General features: G+C 44.6%; 1 protein-coding gene across 2 annotated transcripts in view; it reads right to left on the bottom strand.

The window, feature by feature from the left end:
- LOC112840070 (neuronal acetylcholine receptor subunit alpha-7) overlaps positions 1 to 23,275 on the bottom strand; it is a 119,166-nt gene that overhangs the window by 45,871 nt on the left and 50,020 nt on the right. For both annotated transcript variants that reach the window (XM_073882538.1, XM_073882539.1), the window contains exons 3-4: positions 22,274 to 22,318; positions 10,526 to 10,635 (exon numbers count right to left, since the gene is read on the bottom strand). In XM_073882538.1, the coding sequence (XP_073738639.1) occupies positions 10,526 to 10,635; positions 22,274 to 22,318 (155 nt within the window). The remainder of the gene's footprint in view (positions 1 to 10,525; positions 10,636 to 22,273; positions 22,319 to 23,275) is intronic.

Genomic DNA, 23,275 nt, shown 5'->3' with positions numbered 1-23,275 from the left:
CCAACATTTATTGTTTCTTTCCCTGTCCATTTTTGCCATTCTAACTGGTGTAAGGTAGTATCTCACTGTGGTTTTGATTTGAATTTCCCTGATGGCTAATGATGATGAACATTTTTTCATGTGTCTGTTAGCCATTTGTATGTCTTCTTCAGAGAAGTGTCTTTTCGTATCTTCTGCCCATTTTTTGACTCAGAATAAACCTAACCAAAGAGGTAAAGGATCTATACTCTAGGAACTACAGAACACTCATGAAAGAAATTGAAGAAGACACAAAAAGATGGAAAAATATTCCATGCTCATGGATCAGAAGAATAAACATTGTTAAAATGTCTATGCTACCCAGAGCAATCTATACCTTCAATGCCATCCTGATCAAAATTCCAATGACATTTTTCAAAGTGCTGGAACAAACAATCCTAAAATTTGTATGGAATCAGAAAAGACCCCGAATCACCAAAGAAATGTTGAAAAAGAAAAAGAAAGCTGGGGGCATCACGTTGCCCGATTTCAAGCTATATTACAAAGCAGTGATCACCAAGACAGCATGGTACTGGCACCAAAACAGACATATAGACCAATGGAACAGAATAGAGAACCCAGATATGGACTCTCAACTCTATGGTCAAATAATCTTTGACAAAGCAGGAAAAAACATGCAATGGAAAAAAAAAAAACAGTCTCTTCAATAAATGGTGCTGGGAAAATTGGACAGCTATATACAGAAGAATGAAACTCGACCATTCTCTAATACCATACACAAAGATAAACTCAAAATGGATGAAAGACCTCAATGTGAGACAGGAATCCATCAAAATCCCAGAGGAGAACATAGGCAGTAACCTCTTTGACATTGGCCACAGCAACTTCTTTCAAGATACATCTCCAAAAGCTAGTGAATCAAAAGCAAAAATGAACTTTTGGGACTTCATCAAGATAAAAAGCTTCTGCACAGCAAAGGAAACAGTCAACAAAACAAAGAGGCAACCCACAAAATGGGAGACGATATTTGCAAATGACACTACAGATAAAGGGCTGGTATCCAAGATCTATAAAGAACTTCTCAAACTCAACACCCAAAGTCTTCACAAATTCTAAGCTACATTAGTTTTTGCCTGGGTAGTTCAGTTCATCAAAATATTTTATTTTGAAAAGAATTTACCTTTAATACTAGAAAGTAATGCTCTATTAACTTTGGCAAGTTTGTTTCTTGTAATAAAGATCTTTCACTTTGAGAGCTTTGAGAGGTTTTCCTTTTATCCTCAATGTTTTTAAATTTCAGCCTGATTTTCAAGATATAAGTCTCTTTTTGTTTACCGTACTTAGTATTCAGTATGCTATTGGTACATGAAGAGACAAATACAACCATCCCATTTCAATTCACCGGGGAAAAGATGGAACGCTCACTAAATCATGTTAATCATTTCCTATTCTTTAGAGTGAAATAAAGTTAGACTCTTACCTCATACTATACAGGAAAATTTCAGGAAAAAAAAATCCCACAAAATAAAAAATCAGCTCTTTGGTTTACTTTAGCAGTTTAGTACAAACTTTTTAAAGTATTAAAGGAAACTCTAACAGAATGCAGGTGTAATCTTCTGGTATGGAATCCCAGATTCTTAGAGGATACATAAATAATATAACAAAATACATCTGATTTACTAAGAATGCAAATTTTATTTTAAATAAAAGACCATAAATCATGCCAAAAGACAACTTGAGTAATTTAAATTGAATAATCCTTCATGACAGATTGGTATGGAAAGTGAAGGAGAATAGATAATGACAGTCACTAGGTTAATTTGTTTCTCAGACTACATCCATGTATATTTTATAACCCATCCCCAACACACCCACTCCAAACAACCAGAATTCATGTATGTATATATGTATGTATGTATGCATTTGGCGTTGGGAAGAGTGAAATCCAGACAGTGTGAGTCCCTAGTGCTATTACCCAAGTTGTGGCTTCCAGCTATCCCATACTGGACCCAGTAGTGCACGTGCCCACGGTAATTTGACCCTCTCCAGTGCTATTTGCCATACTAACTTTTGGGGATAAAACATGTGTACCGAACATGGCCTCCCTGACAGAGATCACTGACCAGTGGGGAGGAAGGAGAACCTGATTTGCCATGGGAAAATCGAAAGGGTTTGGAGTCAAGGCTATGGTTCTGTGTGAACAGGCCGTTTAATCTCAGAAACAGCTGAACTGGGGACAGTAATTTCATGAAATCAAATACATGAGACCACCCAGGGTAAAGTGATTTTTTTACTGATTACAAGTGCCTTCAGGGCATTGAATATGTGTCCTTTTAGAAGCACAGCATCTCACACATAGTAGGTCCTCAGAAAATTCTCCTAAGCTGAACTGACAGCATCATCCACCTCAGACCTGGGCACTGGCCCACAAGTAAAGTCCCGGGTCCTCCAGGTTTTCATACACCCCATGGGGCACATTCACCTAGGGCCCCACACTCCGTAGATGAGGTTGTGAGGGCTTGCTGGGGAGGACCAGTTTCTCTCTCATGCATCTCTTCCTGTGAATCACAAACCCCTATGTGTGCCTCCATGCAGGCAGCCTTGAGCACAGCCCTGGGCGAGGAGTGGGGGAGCAGTGGAAATTTGTAGGGACCCCCACAGCAGTCTGAGGAGGGTAGGAAAGGGCTGACCTTGTCCCCTGCCACTGTGCTACTTGCCCCGCCCTCCCTCAGGCAGCTCATGATGATGATTGAACTTCCCATCGAATTCCTGTCTCACATATTTATTACACAGACCCTTACAATCATGTTGGCTCTGTGTCCGATGTCACTAAGATCAATAAGCTCATCTCCAAAAGCCATGCTCTTGGACTCAGTCTCGCAGGCCTTCAGGGTACAGCGAGGGGGCGGGTGCCCAGTGGACTGGCCCTGCGCCACAGGCAAAAAGACTGTTTGCCTGGGCCATCTGGATGCAAAGCCCTCCCTAGAAAACTGCTCCCTGTAGCACCTGGCCCTCTGTTTGAAATTCTGCTCAAACCCTTGTGCAGTGGTTTGTATTTTGTCATCCCACTCTGGCTGGCAAGGGATTTGGTGAAAGAAAAGTTGGATGTCAGATGCTCTGAAACTGGGAAAAGACAGACTCACCTTTTCAGAATAAAAGACAAAAGAGAGTCCCAGAGAAGGTCTAAAAGTAGAGTCAACTCAGAGGGAGGGAGAGAGAAATTACTTTGCTTTGTAGAAAAATAAAGGAGCTCTGAAAGTATGACCAGAGGCAGGCCAGCCTGAGGTACATCAGATTCGAGTTGGGCACACCCTGCTGGGGGGCTTTGGCAAGTGGCTGAACCTCCCTGAGCACCAGTTTCCTATCCTGAGAAATGTGGATGCTGAAGACTGACTTTGGAGTCATCCAGCCCTTTGCCCAGAGAGTGGAACCAGGCAGAGGTGCTAAAGGTCGAGTAGGGACAGTCTATGATGTCCAGTGCAGACAGGCTGGCCTCTGAGTCAGCTTAAGGCAGACAAGTATCTGGGCTGACAGTGGCTGAAGGACGACATGTGTTCATGTGCCCTCCCCCCATCCCCAACATGACCAAGAAGCTAGAAGAAATAACAGAGGCAAAATACATCCACTGCCATTGGCTGGGAGCAGTATACAAGCAGAGACCAGGTAACTTCTGGACAAAACAACCATTGGATGGGAATCAGTCGAAAGCAGAAGGAGAATATGAATAAGTATTTTGACAATTATTCAGAGCAAGAAAGAGATGAAATTCTATGGATGAGAGCCTCTCCCATCTCACTCATGATAAAAGGCAAGACCTCCAACACTTGGGCCACATCCTGCCGTGTCTCTGACCTTCTCCACCCATGCACTCCAGCCACACAACCACCTCGTGTTCCTGGACAGACCCAGATGACATGTTCCTGTCTCGGGGTGATCAAAAAAGATAAATTTTCTCAAAGATAAAAGCATTATGTATATAATGTATATACATAAAAATATGAACATGTGTGAAAGTTTTTACTTATGTCATTAATTAACAAGAGAAAGGGAAAGAAGCAAGGTGTCAAAGACCGATTCCAAGGAGCATCCAAAAAGCAGACACAAACAAAGGCAATCAGGAGTGTGGATCAGATCAGTTAACAGAGGAATCAGTCCATCAGACAAAATCCATTTGCTTCTCTATGCACTGAAGTCATTTACATTACTATCGGTTTCCTAGAACATACAGAGTTGAAAAGTAGTTCAAAGATCATGACAGAGTTTGAGATAGTTTCTGCTAACCTGGAAGGTGCATGTGACCACATAGAGCATGCCGTAGGCCCTCTGGTCATCTTTCCCTTGTCTGTTTTGTTCTCACATTTCAAGGCTTTTCACAACATTTCCTGATAGGCCTTGTTCTTTCCATCAAGAATGTTCACCTCCCTGATGCCATAAGACATGTTTCCCCTCCTTCTGGACCTTCTGTTGGCCTCATGCCCCACCCATGGCTCTACCACTCCCTATGTGCTCTCCCTGCTTTCTTTTTCTTGGTTCCCCTATAATCTGGTGTGTGTGCTCCCCTCTTCTCTCTCTCCCTTTCTCTAGAGAGCAGGGATTTCTGTCTGGCTTGATTGCTGCTGTGTCCTCAGATCCTAGGACAGTTTGTGATAACAGCATATAAGCCTTCACTAAATATTGGTTCAGTGAATGAACAAATTAAAAACAAATATCAAAGGCACCGGGGTAAGAAAGGGGAGGTTTGGGCAGACAGTTCAGAGGATAGCTTTAGAGATGCACACAAAGATTGGCCAGTTCCGCTCACTTCTTGAAAACAGATGACTGCTCCAACCTCTTCCTATCATACCTTGTGAGAAACAGCCTCCCTCCAGATTAGGTCTGAATGTTTGATAATGCAGATAATGCTGTAACAGCACATCCTAAAACCTCCTTCCCTGGGAGGTCCAAAGCTGCAAAATTACCTTTGCTCAACTGGAGATTCCTGCTGTATCCAAGAGCTGCTACTGATGTCCTTTCAGTGATGGCCTCCTGCCCCCAGGCCCACCCCCACACCAGCCATGACTGCATTATGGCCCCTTGAGCACCAACCCATTAACCCTCTCCAAGAGGCATTAACAGTGATAACACTGAATAAGAGTTTCGTTCCCTAAGATCCCATTCCATATGTGGACTGATGTGAAACCATAACACATGAAGCCCACAGTGGGGCTATGGCTACTCAAGGATGTTGATCCCAGCTCTTCTCTGTTACCTTTGCTACCTGCCTGTCTCCTCTCTGCTTTGGCTGAGAAACCCACCTAGTCCTTATCATGCTCTCCTTTCTACTTGCATCACTGCTGCCTTCCCCATCAGGAGGAGGAACTGGATTGGAACTTCAATCAGGCCAAGGTGACAACAACTGAAACTTGAGTGTGCAACTCTTCTGTGCTGTAGCTGACGATGCTGACAGCTGTCCTCCCCAGGCCCAAGGCCCTGATAGCTGCCTATTCCAGGCATCAGCAGCCTGGTTTGAGGCTCTGGCCACCAGCACACACTCGGTCCGTGCATGGGGAAGGCAAGCAGCGGTGGTGTCAGGGAGCTGACATTCCTGGAAGCAGTTGTCAACCTATGACAGATAGAAAGCAGTTGGCGATAAACACCCCAGAGGTCTCCAGCGGGAATGCGCCCCACTGCCCAGAGCAATAGCTTGCTTTTTGATGCATCCTATGTTGGCTTTCCTCCCTTCCCTGTCTTGCTTCCTCTCCCAAATAAACCATGTGCTGAAATACTTGTCATTTCAGAACCAAAGACACTTGGAAAGGAAATTCTATTTCACTGGTAACTCACTGATCAGCACACAATTACTGGCCTTCATCGGCTGGATCACACTGCACCCAGGCATGTCCTGCGCACATTACCCTTTACCCAGGCTCTGCTATCAGGTACAGGGTCATGGGAATATGTGAATATGTGAGGAGGGTTATAGCCAGAGGGCAGTAGTCTCAGAGCCAGACATGAGTCTGCAGACATGCAAATGCAGTTTTGCACAGGAGGTAAGAAAGAGATGGCCGACATGTCACGCTGTCCTAAAAATACAGAGCTAACAAAAACATCTTCAAATACATTCATCAACAAAGATTCCACTATTATGACTGACTGAGCAGCTCAAGAGTGGAGAAGCCCAGAGACGCTGGGGCAGTTGCCTGTGGTTGCAGGGAAGGCAAAGCTGTCACTGCGTTTCAGGCTTTCTTCTGCAAGCCGACTGCTGATAAGTGACGCCTTTCATTCTATCCGAATGGGAAAATCATGGAAAGCTATCCACAACTGCTACTCGCTTTGAGCAAGACTGTATTCAGAAAAATCCTTGAACTGCAGACTTAAAGTAAAGCGGAATAAAGCAACTAAGAAACTACTGGGATCAGCATCTGGCAGGGATGCTTTTATCAGCGCCGTGCCTCTCCTCCGTGCCACCCAGCCAGCTGGCTGGCCACACTGTAACTTGTTCACCATCCATCAGGGAAATAAAGCAGCCCATCCCAGAAATGATGCAGAGATGGCTGTTTTGCAGTGACCCAGCCTCGTCAAAGCACAGAAAATGCATCATATCCCCAAAACCATTAGTGGCTCACACTTGGACTCCACTATCAAACCAGAATAGACCAAGAAATATGATGGACATGTTTGTGATGCTTCCCCTAACCTGAATCAATGCCCCTTTCAAACCCGTGGCTTACCAAGAATGATGGCATGCCCCCCTCAAGGAAAAGCTCCCCCCTGCAAATACAACATGTTAATGAACCATTACGCAAGCCCACTGAGAGAACATACCATTTGGAGTGCCTGGAAGCTGGCAGAAAGTATTACGCTCAACATTTCTCAAAATCCCTGATAACAGAGTATCAGAAGGTCGGGATCCTATTAAATTCAAGCCTGTTTTTGCTACTTCCTGTGTCAAATTTTTGGCCCTGTCACAGGTTCATATTTTCCAGCTTGCCAATATGATTTCTTTCCTTTCTTCTCTTGCTGTTCTTAGCAGCACCCACGTCACATGGATCCATCCTCTTCTCACGTGCTCTTATTCCTGCAACCTCCCTTCCTCCTTCCATCCTGCCTGGCACTCTCTAGACCCCCAGGGAGATGGCAGACCCCATGTGCCCTGGGGGACAGGGACCCCTTTCTGTGACAGAGCATGACAGAGAGACACACCAGGGACTCAGTGGGATAGGGCGTCAAGCTGAAGCCCACAGGATGACGGACGGGTGAATATTCCGTGTCCAGAGGGGAGCTCATGAAGATGTCCCGTAGTGGAAAAGAGTCCAGACACACCAAGGGACTGAAAGACAAACTTCTAGCTGGGCAGCAGCAGGTGTACGAGGTAGCTGCAGGAGCTGGGCCCAGCCACTCCCACCTGCTGGCCAGGCCTTGTGAGTTGTGTCCATATAGCAGAGGTAAGCCAGTGAATGGAGTCAGGGGATAAGGGGATCACTTTTCGTTTGGAAACTCTCTCTGCTTGCCTCCTTGTGCTCTCTCTCCCTCCTACAGGTCCCTCCAGGGTGCACTTAACTGAATGCTCCTTCATTACAAATGTCTGTTTTGGTCCTGCATCCCCTCCCCCCACCACACTCCAATCTGGCCTTCCCACTTCACCACTCCCCTTCCACAGAGCATACCTTTGTCTCCCTTTCCCTCCCTCCCTGTGTGCCCTGGAGAGGTGAGGTTGACTTCTGCTCCCATGATCCAGGTTGAGCCCCTGCCTATTCTGCCCAACAGAGTGTAGTGAAGGGGCCGTTCTGGGGTTCTTAGGATCAGTCCCTACAGAGCCTGGTGGCCCTCATTTCCTTCTTCTCTGAGCACCCCCTGCCACCACCCTGGGGGATGCCTGTGCCAAGTGGAAAGACTTTTAGAGGGAGCTGAGGTGGCAGAGGTGACAGCCTCAGCTGAGCTCCCACCAGCAGCTGCCACCACCACCAGCCGTGGGGTTGAGACCCTCCACATTCCAGCTTGTCTGAGCCCCAGCCCCCTGCTTTCTGCCAAAAGTTCACATGCACAGACAGGCAGCCACCTGGATCCAGTCGGTCCACAGCCTGGTGAGAAGTGATATGCATACATTTTTTTTTAAGACACTAAGTTCAGGGTAGTCTGTCAAGCAGCAAAAGATAAATGACACTGTGTCTATGATGCCTTAAAATACATTCTGTAACCTGCTTATGCTACACCATGTTCGCGTGGACATGCAAGCCATACACTTAACAGTTACTTCAGAAAGGAGGTTCGACATCCCATTTCTCAGAAAAACTGAGGCAGAAGAGGAGGCTGGTGATAGAAGCTAGCAGACGTGGCCAACAGGGAGATGGGGGAAAGAGGGAAGAAAAAGATAGTTATTTAGAGTTCAAGGGGAAACATGAGAGGGGTTCTGGGACCGTCAGTTGGGTCACACATGTGGGAGGTAACATTATTTCTGAGGGCCTGCTCCCTGGTGACAGCAGGTGGAGACTGTACCTTTGCTCCTTGAAATTCAGTTTATATAGGATTCTTGGTAACTCTTCATAAGCCAGAACATTAGAATCATCAAACATTTTATTTATTAGAGTTCGAGGTCCTGCATGTAAGACACAAGAACCATCTCTAGAGCCTTATTAGGATTCTACCACATTATAATATTTATTCTTGACTTCAAATGAAAAAGAACTAAATTAGGCACAATGCAAAACCCTTACTGACATTTCCTTCTGAATTGTCCTACCATCTTACTCGGAGCAGAAATCCTCATTACCATGCCTGTAAGAGCACAACTGCTATTTGGTCTTTGCCAAGTACCACACTAAGCATGCGAGGTACATCCATAGAGTGATCCCTTCCAAACTCTGTGAAGCTGGCATCTCCCCTGTTCTGCAAAGGAGGAGTCTAAGACTTAACTGCCCAGTTATAAACACAGTAAATATACAGCTAAGATTCATAACCTCGACTTCTCCAATCCTGACTCGTTGTCCTTAAGTAGTCAATGGCAATGGCCCTGTTAGGGGCTGAATTGTGTTCCCCCCAAAATTCACACGCTGAAGTCCGAGTTCACATGCTGAAGTACCTCAGTACGTGACTGTATTTGGAAAGAGTCTTTAAGGAGGTAGCTAAATTAAAATGAGGTCATTAGAGTGGGCCCTAATCCAATATGACAGCTGTCCTCACAAGAAGAGATTAGAGAGCACAGACAGGCACAAAGAGAGGACCATGTGAAGACACAGGGAGAAGGTGGACATCGACAAGTTACAGGAGAGGAGCCTCAGAAGAAGCCAAACCTGCTGACACCTTAATCTTGAACTTCCAGCCTCCAAAAGAAAATACGTTTCTGTGAGAAAACAAATTTTTGTTGTTTCAGTCATTCAGTCTGTGGTATTTTATTATGGCAGCGCTGGGACACTGATGACCCCAGGATGAGCCATGGGATTTCATGGGCTTCACCTACTCAGTAGGGGACCACTTACTCTGATTTTAGACATGTTGCAAAACTCAGGTGTCAGAAGCTGAAGAGCGGCAGCAAATCAGGAGGGAATAATATTCTTCTAGAAACAGGCCCAATGATTCAAATGAAATGTAACTGCCAGCAAATTAAATTAATAGCTGATACAAGATAAAGAATCACCCAGCCTCCTAGACGCAGTCAGTACAGGACAAACACGTCAGCTGGTCCCAGAATCACTCTGTGAAAACCACGGGCAGTGGCCAATGGTCACACTGTTTCCTAAGTCAGGAAGGCATGGGGCTTCCTTCTCTTCTACGTAAGACCAAAGGCAGCAGTCACCACCAGGAAATAACTTTCTTTTATATTAAGCTCGTTATCATACTCCAGACCCAGGGAAGAGGTGCTCTGGATCCCAATTTTGATTATGTAGTTTAGCCAAAAATTTTAGGGCTTCTAGAAATTTACCCTACCTGAATACTTGCCTTTTGGGCATCTGGTCTACATGTCAGACTGTCCTGGATTACTGATGTATCCCTCATTTCCTGACCTCAGAAGCAGGACTATTAGAATATGACTGTTATATGCCTTCTGTCACGTACTCAACCTGTGTCACAAGCTTCCAAGCTCAGCTAGAGGTGACAATCCTCATGCACTTCAGCTACTGGCAGCAGGGCTCTCCCAATGCATATTGGGGAATGCATCAAATGAGGAGCTGGGTCCAAACAGTGGATTTCAGTCATGCATGCCATGGGCCAGCAACTTATGCTGTGACCATAACTGCTGCCCTTCAGGTGCAAAGGTACTTCCACATGCAAAAATGCCTCAGTGCCAATATGCACAAACGTATATGTGTACCTATAATGCACAGCCCCATGGACATGGTCATCGTAGGGAGAGTGCTAAGTAATGCAAGCCTGCATGCCAAGGCAGAGAACATGGGAGAGGGGGACAAAAGGCTTCTCAAAGGCCTGGCCATTCACGAAGCATCATGGGCAGCAAGGATCACAAATTACAGATAATGTGTCTGGCGTTTCTATAAAATACGCAAATATGCTTGGTTGTTATGTGTAGGCAAGAATAAAATCATTTTTCCTTTTTGTCCAATGTGCTTACCTGTTATAGAGAAGAATGTCTGGCTTCCAAATCAGGCCATCTGGGAAACGAACAGTCTTCACGCCCGGATATTCTGACACATTCCATTGTAAATAGTGATCTGTCCAGGACTGAGACAATGACATTAACAGCACTTTGCTTCCCTGCCTACTAATACTTCTTCTACAAGATCATTAGATACATTCAAAGCCAAAACGAGATCCAGATACTTATTTACATAACTGAATTATTATCTGCAAAATATAAGGAAGCTGGGAATTAAATAATCTCTTCCAAAATGACCGTGAATAGCATAAAAAATCACATTTAAGATCCTGCTGTCACCATGACCACATTCAGACTGTAGCATTAAAGTTAATTCCGGTCCACTGCATGCCCCCAAGCCTTCCCCTCCCACAGCAGATGGGGTTTTTCTAGCCAAATGAGTGACTGTTTTGCTTTCAAAGTTCTCCACTGAAACAACACTTGGGAAAAATAAATTCACTTATTTCAACTGGAATACAAACTAAGCTGGAAATAAAAGGGGAGTATTTATTTCCATGAAACAATTCCGTGCAGCTGCTGGGGAACCTCTCAGAACCTTCGAAGGAGGGGTGTGTTTTTGGACTGGAATTCATATTTTCATGCAGGAATAGCGCTTCTGATGCCACAACCCCAAAATGCTAACACTCAGCCTTGGTGGTCAAACACTGAATCACAACAATGGTGCAGATGAAGACTCAGGACACAGTCATAAACACACCAGAACAGACGCATCTCCTCGGGGCCAGGCCTCAAGTTGGTTTTTGAGTGACTTCTGCCAGAGGAAGGCCCATGCCTGGGGTCCCTTGTCCCAGGACCACACACCCCAGCCCTACCTGGGGTCCACCAGCTCTATAAAGACTGGTCAGGTAGGATCTCCCCGGCAGCTGCTATACAAACAGCACCACCAAGCCAGGGTTGCAGAGCTGGCCCATTTGGGCTTAGCAGCTCCTATATATGTGCCATAATCAGGGCAGACCCCAGTAAAGGCCCCATCCTGTATCCAGCGTCCCTGAGGCCACCTGTACTCTGGAGCTCAGACCCTCTCAGACTTAGAAAGGTACGTGATGCAACACTTCCAGCTGGGACCAAGGCAACTCCCCATAATCAAACATATCGCTATTTCTGCAGCAAAACATGCATACTGATACTAAGTCAGAAAAATAAATTCCTCCCCTGCTTATCCATTTCAGTTTGATTTTTAAACTCCGTGAGCCTGATGCAAAGTTACCAAAACAACATCAAGGAGGACAAAAGCCCTTTAATTTTCAAAGCTGTTGAGATTTGGGAATTGCAGGCAAGTGGTAGTGGATCCCAGAGCATGTCCCAGAGATCCCACCATCCTCTAGAGAGGACAGGCAAGTTATCCAGAAAGGCTGTCCCATTCTGGGACCATCTGAAGTCAGACAAGAGGGATTAGCCAGGGGCGCCTGGGTGGCTCAGTTGGTTAAGCGACTGCCTTCGGCTCAGGTCATGGTCCTGGAGTCCCGGGATCGAGTCCCGCATCGGGCTCCCTGCCCAGCGGGGAGTCTGCTTCTCCCTCTGACCCTCCCCCCTCTCATGTGCTCTCTCTCTCTCATTCTCGCTCTCTCAAATAAATAAATAAAATCTTTAAAAAAAAAAAAAAAAAAAAAGAGGGATTAGCCAGGTGAGTAATGTCACTTTAAAGCCATGAGCCTCTGAGAATGAAGATTTGTCAATGTATAATGTGCTGGAGAGAAAGCCACCCCACTGATATTTCTAATTGATGTGGGTGGTTGGTGGAGAGGAGGGGAGGGGGAAAAAGGAGAGGGGAAGGACAGTTCCCAGAGGGCCAGTCTGTTGAAGCTGGTTTTGGGGAATGCCTGGGCATCAACCAAACTGTGTTTGCTCCAGCCTGCTCTGTCTCTGCACCATTGGTCCAGAGCTCCGTTCTTTTTCCTCCTTTGTCCTGGTGATGAGCCCTTCCATACCCAACACCTGTGATTTCCTTACTAGGATCTCATCTTACCCTGGGATGCTTCTCCGGGTTGGTGACTATCACAGAGCCTGTCACTGTCATTATTACCACCATGCTAATCAGGGTCATAGGGCTCCCAGAATGAAGGTGAGCATGGTAGGCAAATGCCCATCTCCCCTGCCTGCAGAAATGATGGGCAGAGCAGGGGTGGGGGAGGCAGGGAGTGGAAGTGCTGGGTTGGTCAAACCTCAGCCTCTCCTGATGGCACCACGTGTGAGCTGCAGGATGCCTCCCCAGCAATCTCCCCCTACCTGACTCATGATCTTAGCTGCATGTGTCCCATGGGCATGTATCCTGACCATTTTGTTTGTTCCGTGTCGTGTGTACACCTCGCTTGCCAAGATCCAGGAATGCCAGCATGACAACTACTCATATTTACAAGAGGAGACCGGGGCACAGAGAAGCAACATCCTTTCAGTCAGTCACTGGGTCAGGACTCAGGACTGCATTATTTGACTTCAAGAAGACTGACCAGTAGGCTCTACCATGGCTGACTCTTCCAACCCCATCTCTCTGCACTGACAAACTTCCTACCACAAGGAAGTGGGCTGTTCATCATCCCAGAAGATGCCTCACATCTGCTCACTTGAAAGCCAAGCTGGGTCTCCCCAACCCACAGGACAGAAAAGGCAGGCTGCAGGGAGAGGTGGAAATCAGGCAGACCCGGATTTTCACCAAGGCTGTGGCAGAGCCAGGTGTGTGAGCTCAAGCATGTTGTTAAAAAAACACAGGTCCCAAATTACTTAGGCCAAGTCACCAAATTTGGGCTTAATACTTACCTGCAGTTTCAATCACCCCCAGAATTGTAAGCTTTAACGGGTCAGTCAGGACTCTTCTGATCAGCATCAATGAGGTCAACTGTCACATGGCCCTCTCCAGCACGTGAGGTGATCTGCCTGATAAGACCCCCTGCCCTTCCCCCTAAGGGAAGGTGACCTTGCCTGAAACAATCCTTTCTTTTCTCTTGCTTATAACTTTCTTGCCCTGCCCTCCATCCTATAAAAACTTTCCATTTTGTACAACTCCTGGGAGTTCCTCTCTACTTGCTGGATGGGATGTTGCCCGACTCACGAATCAATCATTTAATAAAGCCAATTAGATCTTCAAGCTTACTCAGTTGCATTTTGTTTTTTCACACAGTAAACCCCCCTCTCTGAGCTTTGGCTTCCTCACAGGGCAGGGCGGTGCTGTAAGGATGAAATGTGTACAGCAGCAAGTCAGTCACATGGCCCTGGTAGGCATGGGACAAATGATGGCTTAAAAAAAAAAAAAAAGAAAGAAAAGAGAAAGAGAAAGGAAAAGAGGGATTCCTCCATCTCACAAGATACTGCAGGACAGGAGAGCTGTAATAACCAGGCTTTAGCCAAAGGTACAGAAGCACCATCAACTGGGCACAGGTTGGAACACCACAGGTTTCCATGAACATTTCTGAAGAATGAATATGTAAAAGGGCTTGTAAACAATCATGTTCCAGAAAGAGGTTTTCTATCCTCTAGAAGCACTCACTCCCCACTCAGATAGTAGATCCCTGGAAGGCAGAGGTCCTGCACAAAATCTTCCTACAGAGCCTGGCACATCAGGTACCTGATAATAAGTGTCAACCTAGAAACGAGGCCCACTTTCTTCATCTGAGATCAAAACAGTTGCCTAGAAGACGTTTCAAAACACATATGTATGGAGTTTTCCCACACCAAGTACATGCTGTCTTTCACACCAACAACCAGTTCTCTGATTTTCTGGGCAGAAATTGGGTGTCCAGCCATTCAGTTCTATTCTGATCCTCTCTACCTGGAGTTAGCCTCAGATCAGTACTCCCAGATCATCTGGAAGAGTCTCTGCTTTTCCTTCTCTTCCTATTTCTTTGGGATCCCCTCTCATTAAATCTTCAAGATATAATTATGTAGGGTTGTTACAGGGAAATGCAAGGAAGGATGGGGTCCTGGATCTGAAACACACCACAGGAAACCCAATTCTTCCATGCGTCTGAGAACTGGCCTCATTAACACCTGCCTTGAGTGCAGAGGAAACATTTTAAGTGTGTATGCATGCACGTGCATGGAAATATTTATAGCAGGAGAGTGAGAGAGAAGAAAGAGAACATTTTCTTTAAAAAAAAAAAGTACATATGGTATAATACAAAACATATTTGGTCTATGTCCCAGGTTCTTGGCACAGGGTTTCTAAAACCTCGGGAATTCCCTGACGATAGGAGTGTTTCTTGTTATTCACATAGAGTTCCTTCTGAGCCCACCAGAAGTTATTCTAATGAGGTGAGGTGACTTAAGGTGGGACCCCTAGATCACCTCAGGTTGCCAGCATGCAGTTGGTCATCAGAAAGACCAAGCTTTGACTAGTGGGTGGGAACTTTCAGCCCCACCCAACCTTAATATCCAGGCAGAGGAGAGAGAATGGAGGCTGGGTTATAAAAACTTGAACAACAAGGTTCAGAGAGCTTCCGGATTGGTGAACAGGTGAGAGGACACAGAAGGCAGAAAAGCTCTGTGCCTCCCCCACACCTTGCCTTATGCCTCTCTTCCATTCACTTGTTCCTGACCAGTATTCTTTATAATAAATCAGTAAATGTGTTTTCTTGAGCTCCATGAGCTGTTCTGAATTTGAACTCAGCTAGACAGAAGTGTGGGTAGCCTGGACACCCCCTTGGCAGGTGGTACCCGATTTGCATGTAGTCTTGTGGGACTGAGTCCTTAACTTGTAGGATCTGATGCTACCTCCAGGTAGAGAGGATCAGAATAGAACTGAAAGGCTGGACACCCAGTTTGTGTCCAGAGAATCAGAGAACTGGGTGTTGGTGTGAAAGAGCATGTACTTGGTGTCAGAAAACTCCATACATATGTGTTTTGAAAATTCTTCTAGTCAACTATTTTGATCTCAGATGAAGAAAGTGGGCCTCCTCCTTCCTCCTGCCCCTGACGCTTTTTTTTTCTCTCAGTATGACATAATGATTGAAATCATCATTAACTATGGGTTGTTATGAGGGCCCTAAGCAAGCCACTGGCTGGCTTGTGTATGAACGTAACGTGAGGCATTTCTATGTATCAGAGATGAAGTGCTAGAAAATGCAGAAATTAAAAAGGCAAACATTTTAGAAATAAACATGGTTTACAATCTAACATTCTACAATGTGAATACTATTCATTCCATAATTAGAATTAGGAAGTAGAAAATAGAGAACATAAGAAGGATGGGAAACGTAGAGCCAGAAGAATGGTCAAAATTCCAAAATAAGAGAGGCCAGATTCTTTTGAAAAGCACAGGCAAGTCTTTGGATGGCTCAACTGTCTCCTCAGAAACTGAAATGGTTCTTCCATTTCTTCTCATAGATTAAATCAGATTACATCTGACAGGCCTCCCAAATGATAAAACTAATCTATAGAGAATATACCCCAACTGCTTCCTCCTAGGAATAAGAAGAGGTAAACAGAACAGCAATTTTCGCTTCCTTCAGGTTATCTAAATAACTGGAAAGTTCTACTAAATCAAGGGTAAGTGAAAGAAAGGAAAACGCAATAACAACCTGTAAGTCAAAAGAAAACCTAATTAATTTATTTATTTTACTTCTCTTCCCTTCTATTCAAACTGTATAGAAAATCTCTCATTGGCGGAATATTGACCTCAGAGTTTAAATACCCCTGGTAAAAGATTATGTAGATTCAGATTTTCAGAACAGCAATTCAGCAACAGGAAGCTCTGGGAAAGAAAATTTGCTGAAGGCAATTTCCTTGATTTTCTGTCCCCTCCTGTCCATATTTCTGCCCTGGTCTTCTGCTTCCTGATCTTCACATTTAGAAGAGTCTGTGCCTTTCCTTCACTCCCTTCCATTTCTGTAAAGCAGAGATTTTTCCTACCTGTGAACTCCACTGTCCACACCACCAGCCTGCCTCCTGCCATATCTCTAGGGAGTCATTTGGTCATAATATTTTAACCTTTTTGTTAGAATGTAAATTGTACAGCCTGATTATAAATGGCTTAAGAGAAGAAAGTGAGTCTCATCCACTTCTGGGTCCCCCTCACATGACCCAGTTCAATGCCTTCCACAGAGGAGGTGCTCAAAAAGATTCGTTGAATAGGTAAGCGAGATAACAATGTGAATTTTAGAACAAATGAAGTTGTAGACACTTCTGCAAGTGCAAGAATTAATTAGAAATAAGCTGTGCTTGAGAGAAATTTAGAAGTCTCCAGTGACATCCTCCAAAGCAAGCATGTTTATTTATGGAGCCCCTGAACTCAATGCAATAAGTAATAATCCAGTTACTATTTTCCTGGAAAACAACACCCTTTGAAAAAAACATTTGCCAAGTCATATATGCCACTGAAGATCATTTGCTTACTGTGGGATAAGGAATGTAGGCATCAGGAAGACAGACCTGTCTGTGACCTAACATGCAGTGAGCATATTAAGTGTTTCTCTCTATATAAGAAAAATGTCAACAGCAGCTCTGTACCAGAGAGGACATGGGGAATGTCTGGTTTTATGTTAAAAAGTAAACATCTGCGTTATCTCCCAGAATTCCCAGAGCTTCAACCTTACACTACAGTGTTCAGATGTTATTTGTAGTTGGCTCTATCTTGTATCATGATATCTTAGCCCTTCCTAGGTTGAGTTTTCCGTTTCATTCATTCATATCACAAAAGGTATTCAGTGCCTACTGGGGGTAGAATAGTGAATAAATGCAACTGGAGTCCTGCCCTCCTGGTGTACACATTCCAGTTGCTGGAGGGAGACTCAGAGCCAGAGAACAAATAAACAAAGAATAGGACAAGCACTTCAGAAACAAAATGAAGTGGACTTAATGGATACATGTTTGTGTTCCCTCAAATTGCTATGTTGAAACCTAATTCCAATGTGAGGGACGGCAGAGGAGGGCCTTTACCAGGTGGTTAGATCATGTGGAAGGAGATCTCCCAAATGAGATTAGTGCCCTTATACAAAGAGGCCAATGGCTAGCTCAATCTCTCTCCACCATGTGAGAACACAACACAAAGGCAACTCAAAAGAGTGCCCTGAATAGAACCCAACCATGGCGGCACCATGATCTTGGACTTCCAGCCTTGAGAACTGTGAGAAATAAATATCTGCTGTGGATAATCCACCCAGTTTATGGTAGTTCATTATAGCAGCCCAAACAAAGACACCAGGTAAGGAGAATGGCATGGGCTGGGGTAGTAGGGGAGGGTTTGAGACAGTACCCAGGGACTCAGAGAATACCTCACTAAAAAGGGATCTTCAGGAAGAGACTAGTAAGAAGCAAGGGAGAAAAGCAAGTGGTTCTTGGGGAAAGAGCCTTCTAGGCAGGGGGAGCAAGTGCAAAGGCCCTGAGGTGGGTGTGCGCTTGGGTGATGTGTGAAGGCATCAAGCAGGGCAGGGAGCACAGCAAGAAGAAGAGGGCTGGAGGGGATGTGGCAGATGCAAGGGCCAGGCAGAAAGAGTCAGAGACCACCTCAAGGACTTCAGCTCACCACTGAGTGAGACAGGAGCCCCTGGAAGGACCAGGGCCAATGAGGCTTGTGGCTGAATGTTCATCTTCTCTTTTTGGGATCATACTGACTGGTATATTGAGAACAGATATCACTAGGGGAGATAAGGGCTGAGACACAAAGTTGGGATAGGAGTCTCCAAAATAACATAGGTGAGACATGATGCTGGTTTAGACCAGGGTGCAAGCAATGGTGTTGACATGCAGTGGTTAGAGCCTGGATCTCTTTTGAAGGTCGAACTGCCAGGTCAGAAGTGGGTGTGAAAGACAAGAGTTAAGCCTCATCCCTGATCTGAGCAAATGAAGACATGGAACTACCATTTATTCCAAATGGAGACAACTACTGTAGGGGCCAAGGTCAGGCTACCCAAAATGTTCCACTTTGTCATACTGATTATTTTATCTTATTAATTTACATTCAATTACCCAACATACAGTACATCATTAGTTTTTGATGTAGCGTTCAATGATTCATTAGTTGTGTATAACACCCAGTGCTCATCACAACGCGTGCCCTCCTTAATGCCCATCATACTGATTATTTTTTTAAAAAATTTACTTAAAAGGGCCTGTGCGAGAAGGACCTTCAGACCCTCCTCTGTCCCCCCGAAAGCAGGAAATAAATTTCTCCCATGAAAGGTACCCTCCCTGTACCAGGAGCTAAAGAGACATCCTTATCACCAGAGATAGGAAATTTAGAGCCAAGAAGGCTGTAGAAACAACCCTTGTTACTTTTTACTAATTTCCCAGCACAGTCCAAATTCCCTTCAGAATCCCTTACTAATTAAAGCTCCCAAAGTTAACGGCTTTTGTCCTGTCAATTCCTCACAGATTTAGTGTCTCTTTTTCTAAGAAACCTTAAAAACTATCCGCCTTGGTCATTTCGGTAGGTCTCAATATCATTATTGGGCCTCCGCGTGCATGTAATAAAACTTTGTTTTCTCCTGTTAATCTGTCTCATGTAGGGGCGCCTGGGGTGGTTCAGTCGGTTAAGCGTCTGTCTTCAGCTCAGATCATGATCCCAGGGTCCTGGGATCGAGCCCCGCATCGGGTTCCCTGCTCAGCGGGAAGCCTGCTTCTCCCTCTCCCACTTCCCCTGCCTATGTTCCCTCTCTCGTTGTATCTCTCTCTGTCAAATAAATAAATAAAATCTTAAAAAAAAATCTGTCTCACGTAAATTCAATCTTAGTCCAACTAGAAGACCTTAAAGGGTAGAGAATTTTTCCTTCTTATCACTATGGAGGGGGCAAGTGTGAAAGGGAAAGAAGGGGTGGTCTAGAACACACTGGGGTTAAGAGCCTGCTGGGTTCTTGCATGGGGACACCAGGGAGGAAGCTGGGTTGGTGCTGTTAGCTCCTGAATGGTGCCTTAAGCCAGGATACTGGGTCCTCCAACTCCTGAAACAAGGAATGGCTGGACAGACATGAAGAGACAGCAGAGGGAACTCAGAAGTCACGAGTGAGTTAGGAGAAAAACCTAAGGAGAGGTACCCAGACACTAAATGAAGAAGGATTTCAGGAAGAGGGACCAATCAACTCTACCAAATGCTCCTGAGAGACCCAGTAAGATAAGAGGGGGGAAAAAAATCAATCCCTAGAAAAAGCAAAACAATGGTGTTCTACGCCTGGTGGGGAGTAGGGGGCTAGAGCAGGTGTTGGCAGGTAAGAGACACAAGATATCACTTGGGGTGATGGCAACGTTCTGCTTCCAGAAGGGAGTGGGACGGAGGAGCTGAAAGCATGCCTGGCAATTCACTGACCAGTACACTTAGGGTCTGTGCATTGCATTGTACCTAAAATTTTTACCTTGAAAGACACCCTAGTCAAAGAGCTGCAAGACACATGGGTGAAAGGGACCACTGTCCACTATTCTACTTTGAACTGAACTTAAAAAGAAGCTAGATCTATAGAAAGTTGGACAGCTAGCCAAATATGGGAGAAAGCGAGAATTAAAAAATGCTAATTACAGAATCTAAGAGGTGAAGATACAGACTCACCATAAATTCAACTTTTCGGTATGTTTGAAAATGTTCATCAAAAAAAACTGGGGAAAATTGTTATTCATAATAAAGCATTCAGCAACCTAGGGGCTAGTGGTTTGCTCACCCCAAGCCAGGCGAGGTGAGTTTAACTGAGAATGCATGGGAAGAGACTGGGGGCAGTCTGAGCCTGGGGAAGCACCACTTGGAGAAACATTGCTGTAAAGGTGAGGAGGAAACCAGAGTCACTGGGGAGGGTTAATGGGGACAAACTGAGGTTTGTCTGTATGCTAATGAGAACAACCTGCAGACACTATTATGATGTTAGAGGCAACAGGGACAACTGTGAAAGCAAGGTTCTCAGAAGGTACCAGGAGGGGGAACCTCCTCCCAAGAGGGAAGGCCCTTCTCTAAGGGGAGCACTGACCCTGTGCCCATGACAAAGGGAAGCTACAGCAGGTGTGCACAGGCTTTGAGGGCAGAATGTGCTCACTAAAGAATGTTGCTTTATTTTTATTTTTTTAAAGATTTTATTTATTTATTTGAGAGAGAGAATGAGATAGAGAGAGAGAGCATGAGAGGCGAGAGGGTCAGAGGGAGAAGCAGACTTCCCGCTGAGCCGGGAGCCCGATGTGGGACTGGATCCTGGAACTCCAGGATCATGACCTGAGCTGAAGGCAGTCGCTTAACCCACTGATCCACCCAGGCACCCAAGAATGTTGCTTTAAATACTACAGGGAAATCTCTCAAATGTTCTGCAAGGGATCTCATGTGTAGCGAAGCGTACTCGAGGGACACATAGCAGATGGCTTTATGTGAATCTGTTTTCTTTCCCTCAACTTCCACATGCATTCCCATTAAAACTCACCTGCCCAGGAACCCCCTGGGAGTACCCCTTTCCTTACATTTACTTCTCTCATTTCCACCCTACAAAGAAAGGTGTATTTCCTGTACCTCGACTCCTATCTTGGGACACTGGCCCAAGAAGCAAACAAAAGGTCAATTCAAAATACCAGTGTCTATGTGTTAAAACTTGGGTGACAAAAACTTTCAAAGATCAGGTGGATTTTAATTCCTTTAATTCCTTGCTTTCAACAAAATTGAATGAGAAAGTAATCAAGCTGTCAGCTGATAGGTCCTGATAAAACTGTATTATCTTTGGCATGTCATCTGGAAGAAGTTCAAGGAATTGATTAACACTGCTGTAACAAAATGTCTTTCATTATGAATGACACATTACTACATCTATTTTAAAAAATCATAGAACTGATGGTGAAATCTACATCAGTGTCTCATTTCTGATAATAAAAAATAGTCATCTATGAATACATGAATTAATTTAAAACAAAGCCTCATCTTTGGTAGAGAGACAAATGTCACCTTGAAGAATTAAGTACCAATAATCATTGTAAACCTAAATCAATCTAGGAGAAAAAAATTAACACTTATTGTCTAAAGGAATATTTTTATGTAAATATTTATATTTAAGAGAACCAAGACAGAGTGATTAATAAAAGGCCTGCAAACACAAAATTATACTACGTTAGGATAAAATTCTGTGTGAAAATTGGAATCACAATGCCAGTACAAAGAAGACAGGAACTGTGTGAAATATCTGGCAGTTAAAGAAGGCTTTGTTTATATATTTCTTAAGTGAATGATACGGACATCAAATTATTATGGCATTTAGATTCCACTTAAAATAGAGACTAACAGTTTTAGTTTCAAATGTCAATATTTACAATTTGCTGGAAGAGACATCATTTGCAATTCATTAAATTTAGGTGAGAATTTTAGATGTCAAGTTAAAAATCCATGAATGGAATATAGCATTTCAAAACTTTTGCAGGGGCCACTGGAGCACTAAGTATGGAGGCCTCTGGCTTAGGCAACTCTCTAGGATTCCAAGGGGGCATGGGGAGGGAGGCAGGTGCCCCTGAGCCCTGGGGACCAGTTAGTGCAGGTTACAGACAATGCAGATCTTAATCTTATTATTTGTCTTGCATGAAGTGCTTTTAAAATGTCCCCAAATCACCCTATAGTGAAATACAAGCATGCACTCAGTCCTGCAGGATGCAGTGAGAAACACCCCAAAGCGGATGTTCTATTTCACTTACATTGGCATGTGTGCAGTGACGGAGGACTGCCCTGGCTTTTCTCAGGGGCCCTCTGCTTCCCCTGTATTTCAAGCACCGGCCTCTGGGAAGGAAGAGCAGGAAGACCCACAGCAGAGGACTGCCATTGTCTCAACTTACCATCTGCAGCCAAATGTTGGTGGTTAAAACTTGGTTCTTCTCATCCTTCAAAGAAAAAGAAAGAACCATAAATACGGTTTTATAGGGTTTACAAAAGAGGGAGTGATACCGTTATTTATGCAGGAATTGGGCTACTGGGACTGCTGGAGTGTGTGGAAATTAGGAGGCGCCAAGCACTTCCAAATATCTGCAAACAGCACTTCCCCAGAGTTAAGCACATTTATTACAGAGTACTTACAAAATATGAAGAAGTATAAAGAAGAAAATTAAAACCCCACAGCCCCACATCCAAAGATAACACTTGCTAATGATTTAGCTTATTTTCCTTTGTACCCTTTACAATAATTTATATGCTTAAGAAAATAAAATTGGGTACAAATTCCAATTTTTTTTAAAGATTTCATTTATTTATTTATTTGACAGAGAGAGAGACAGCGAGAGAGGGAACACAAGCAGGGGGAGTGCGAGAGGGAGAAGCAGGCTTCCCGCTGAGCAGGGAGCCCAACGCCAATGCGGGACTCAATCCCAGGACCCCAGGATCATGACCTGAGCCGAAGGCCGACGCTTAATGACTGAGCCACCCAGGTGCCCCTCCAATTCTTTAAAGTCAAGTTTATTACCAGAATGTATACAGTTTTAAACAAATGTAAATATCTTGTGCTTCCTTCCACCAGGAAAGGGAGTATGACCTGTGACAGCAGCCACGATAGAGGCCAATGACACTGCATGGGTCACATTTCTGCCTGGTCCCTATGGATCTGCCTTTCTTTTCTCTCATCTTCTATCTACCAAGAAGCATGCCTGGCCCCTGACACACACCTACAAGGTAAATTCTGTCCTAATAAGCAAACCAAGTTTCAGAAAGGTAAGATGACTCTCTAAAGGAGCTATTCAAACTTGGATCTTTCTGACTCAAAGCTCCTTTTTCCACATTCCCAAACCACCTGAGGATGGGATCCAGCAGGGTGCCACTTCTGTGCTCCAACCAGAGCTTGGGATAGT

Source organism: Callorhinus ursinus, unplaced genomic scaffold (genome assembly GCF_003265705.2).
Source record: "Callorhinus ursinus isolate GAN/ISIS: 27379988/994484 unplaced genomic scaffold, GSC_fseal_2.0 scaffold47, whole genome shotgun sequence".
NCBI classification, from domain to species: Eukaryota; Metazoa; Chordata; class Mammalia; order Carnivora; family Otariidae; genus Callorhinus; species Callorhinus ursinus.
Note: the sequence above shows the minus strand (reverse complement) of the source record. Positions and strands in the feature narration are given on the sequence as shown.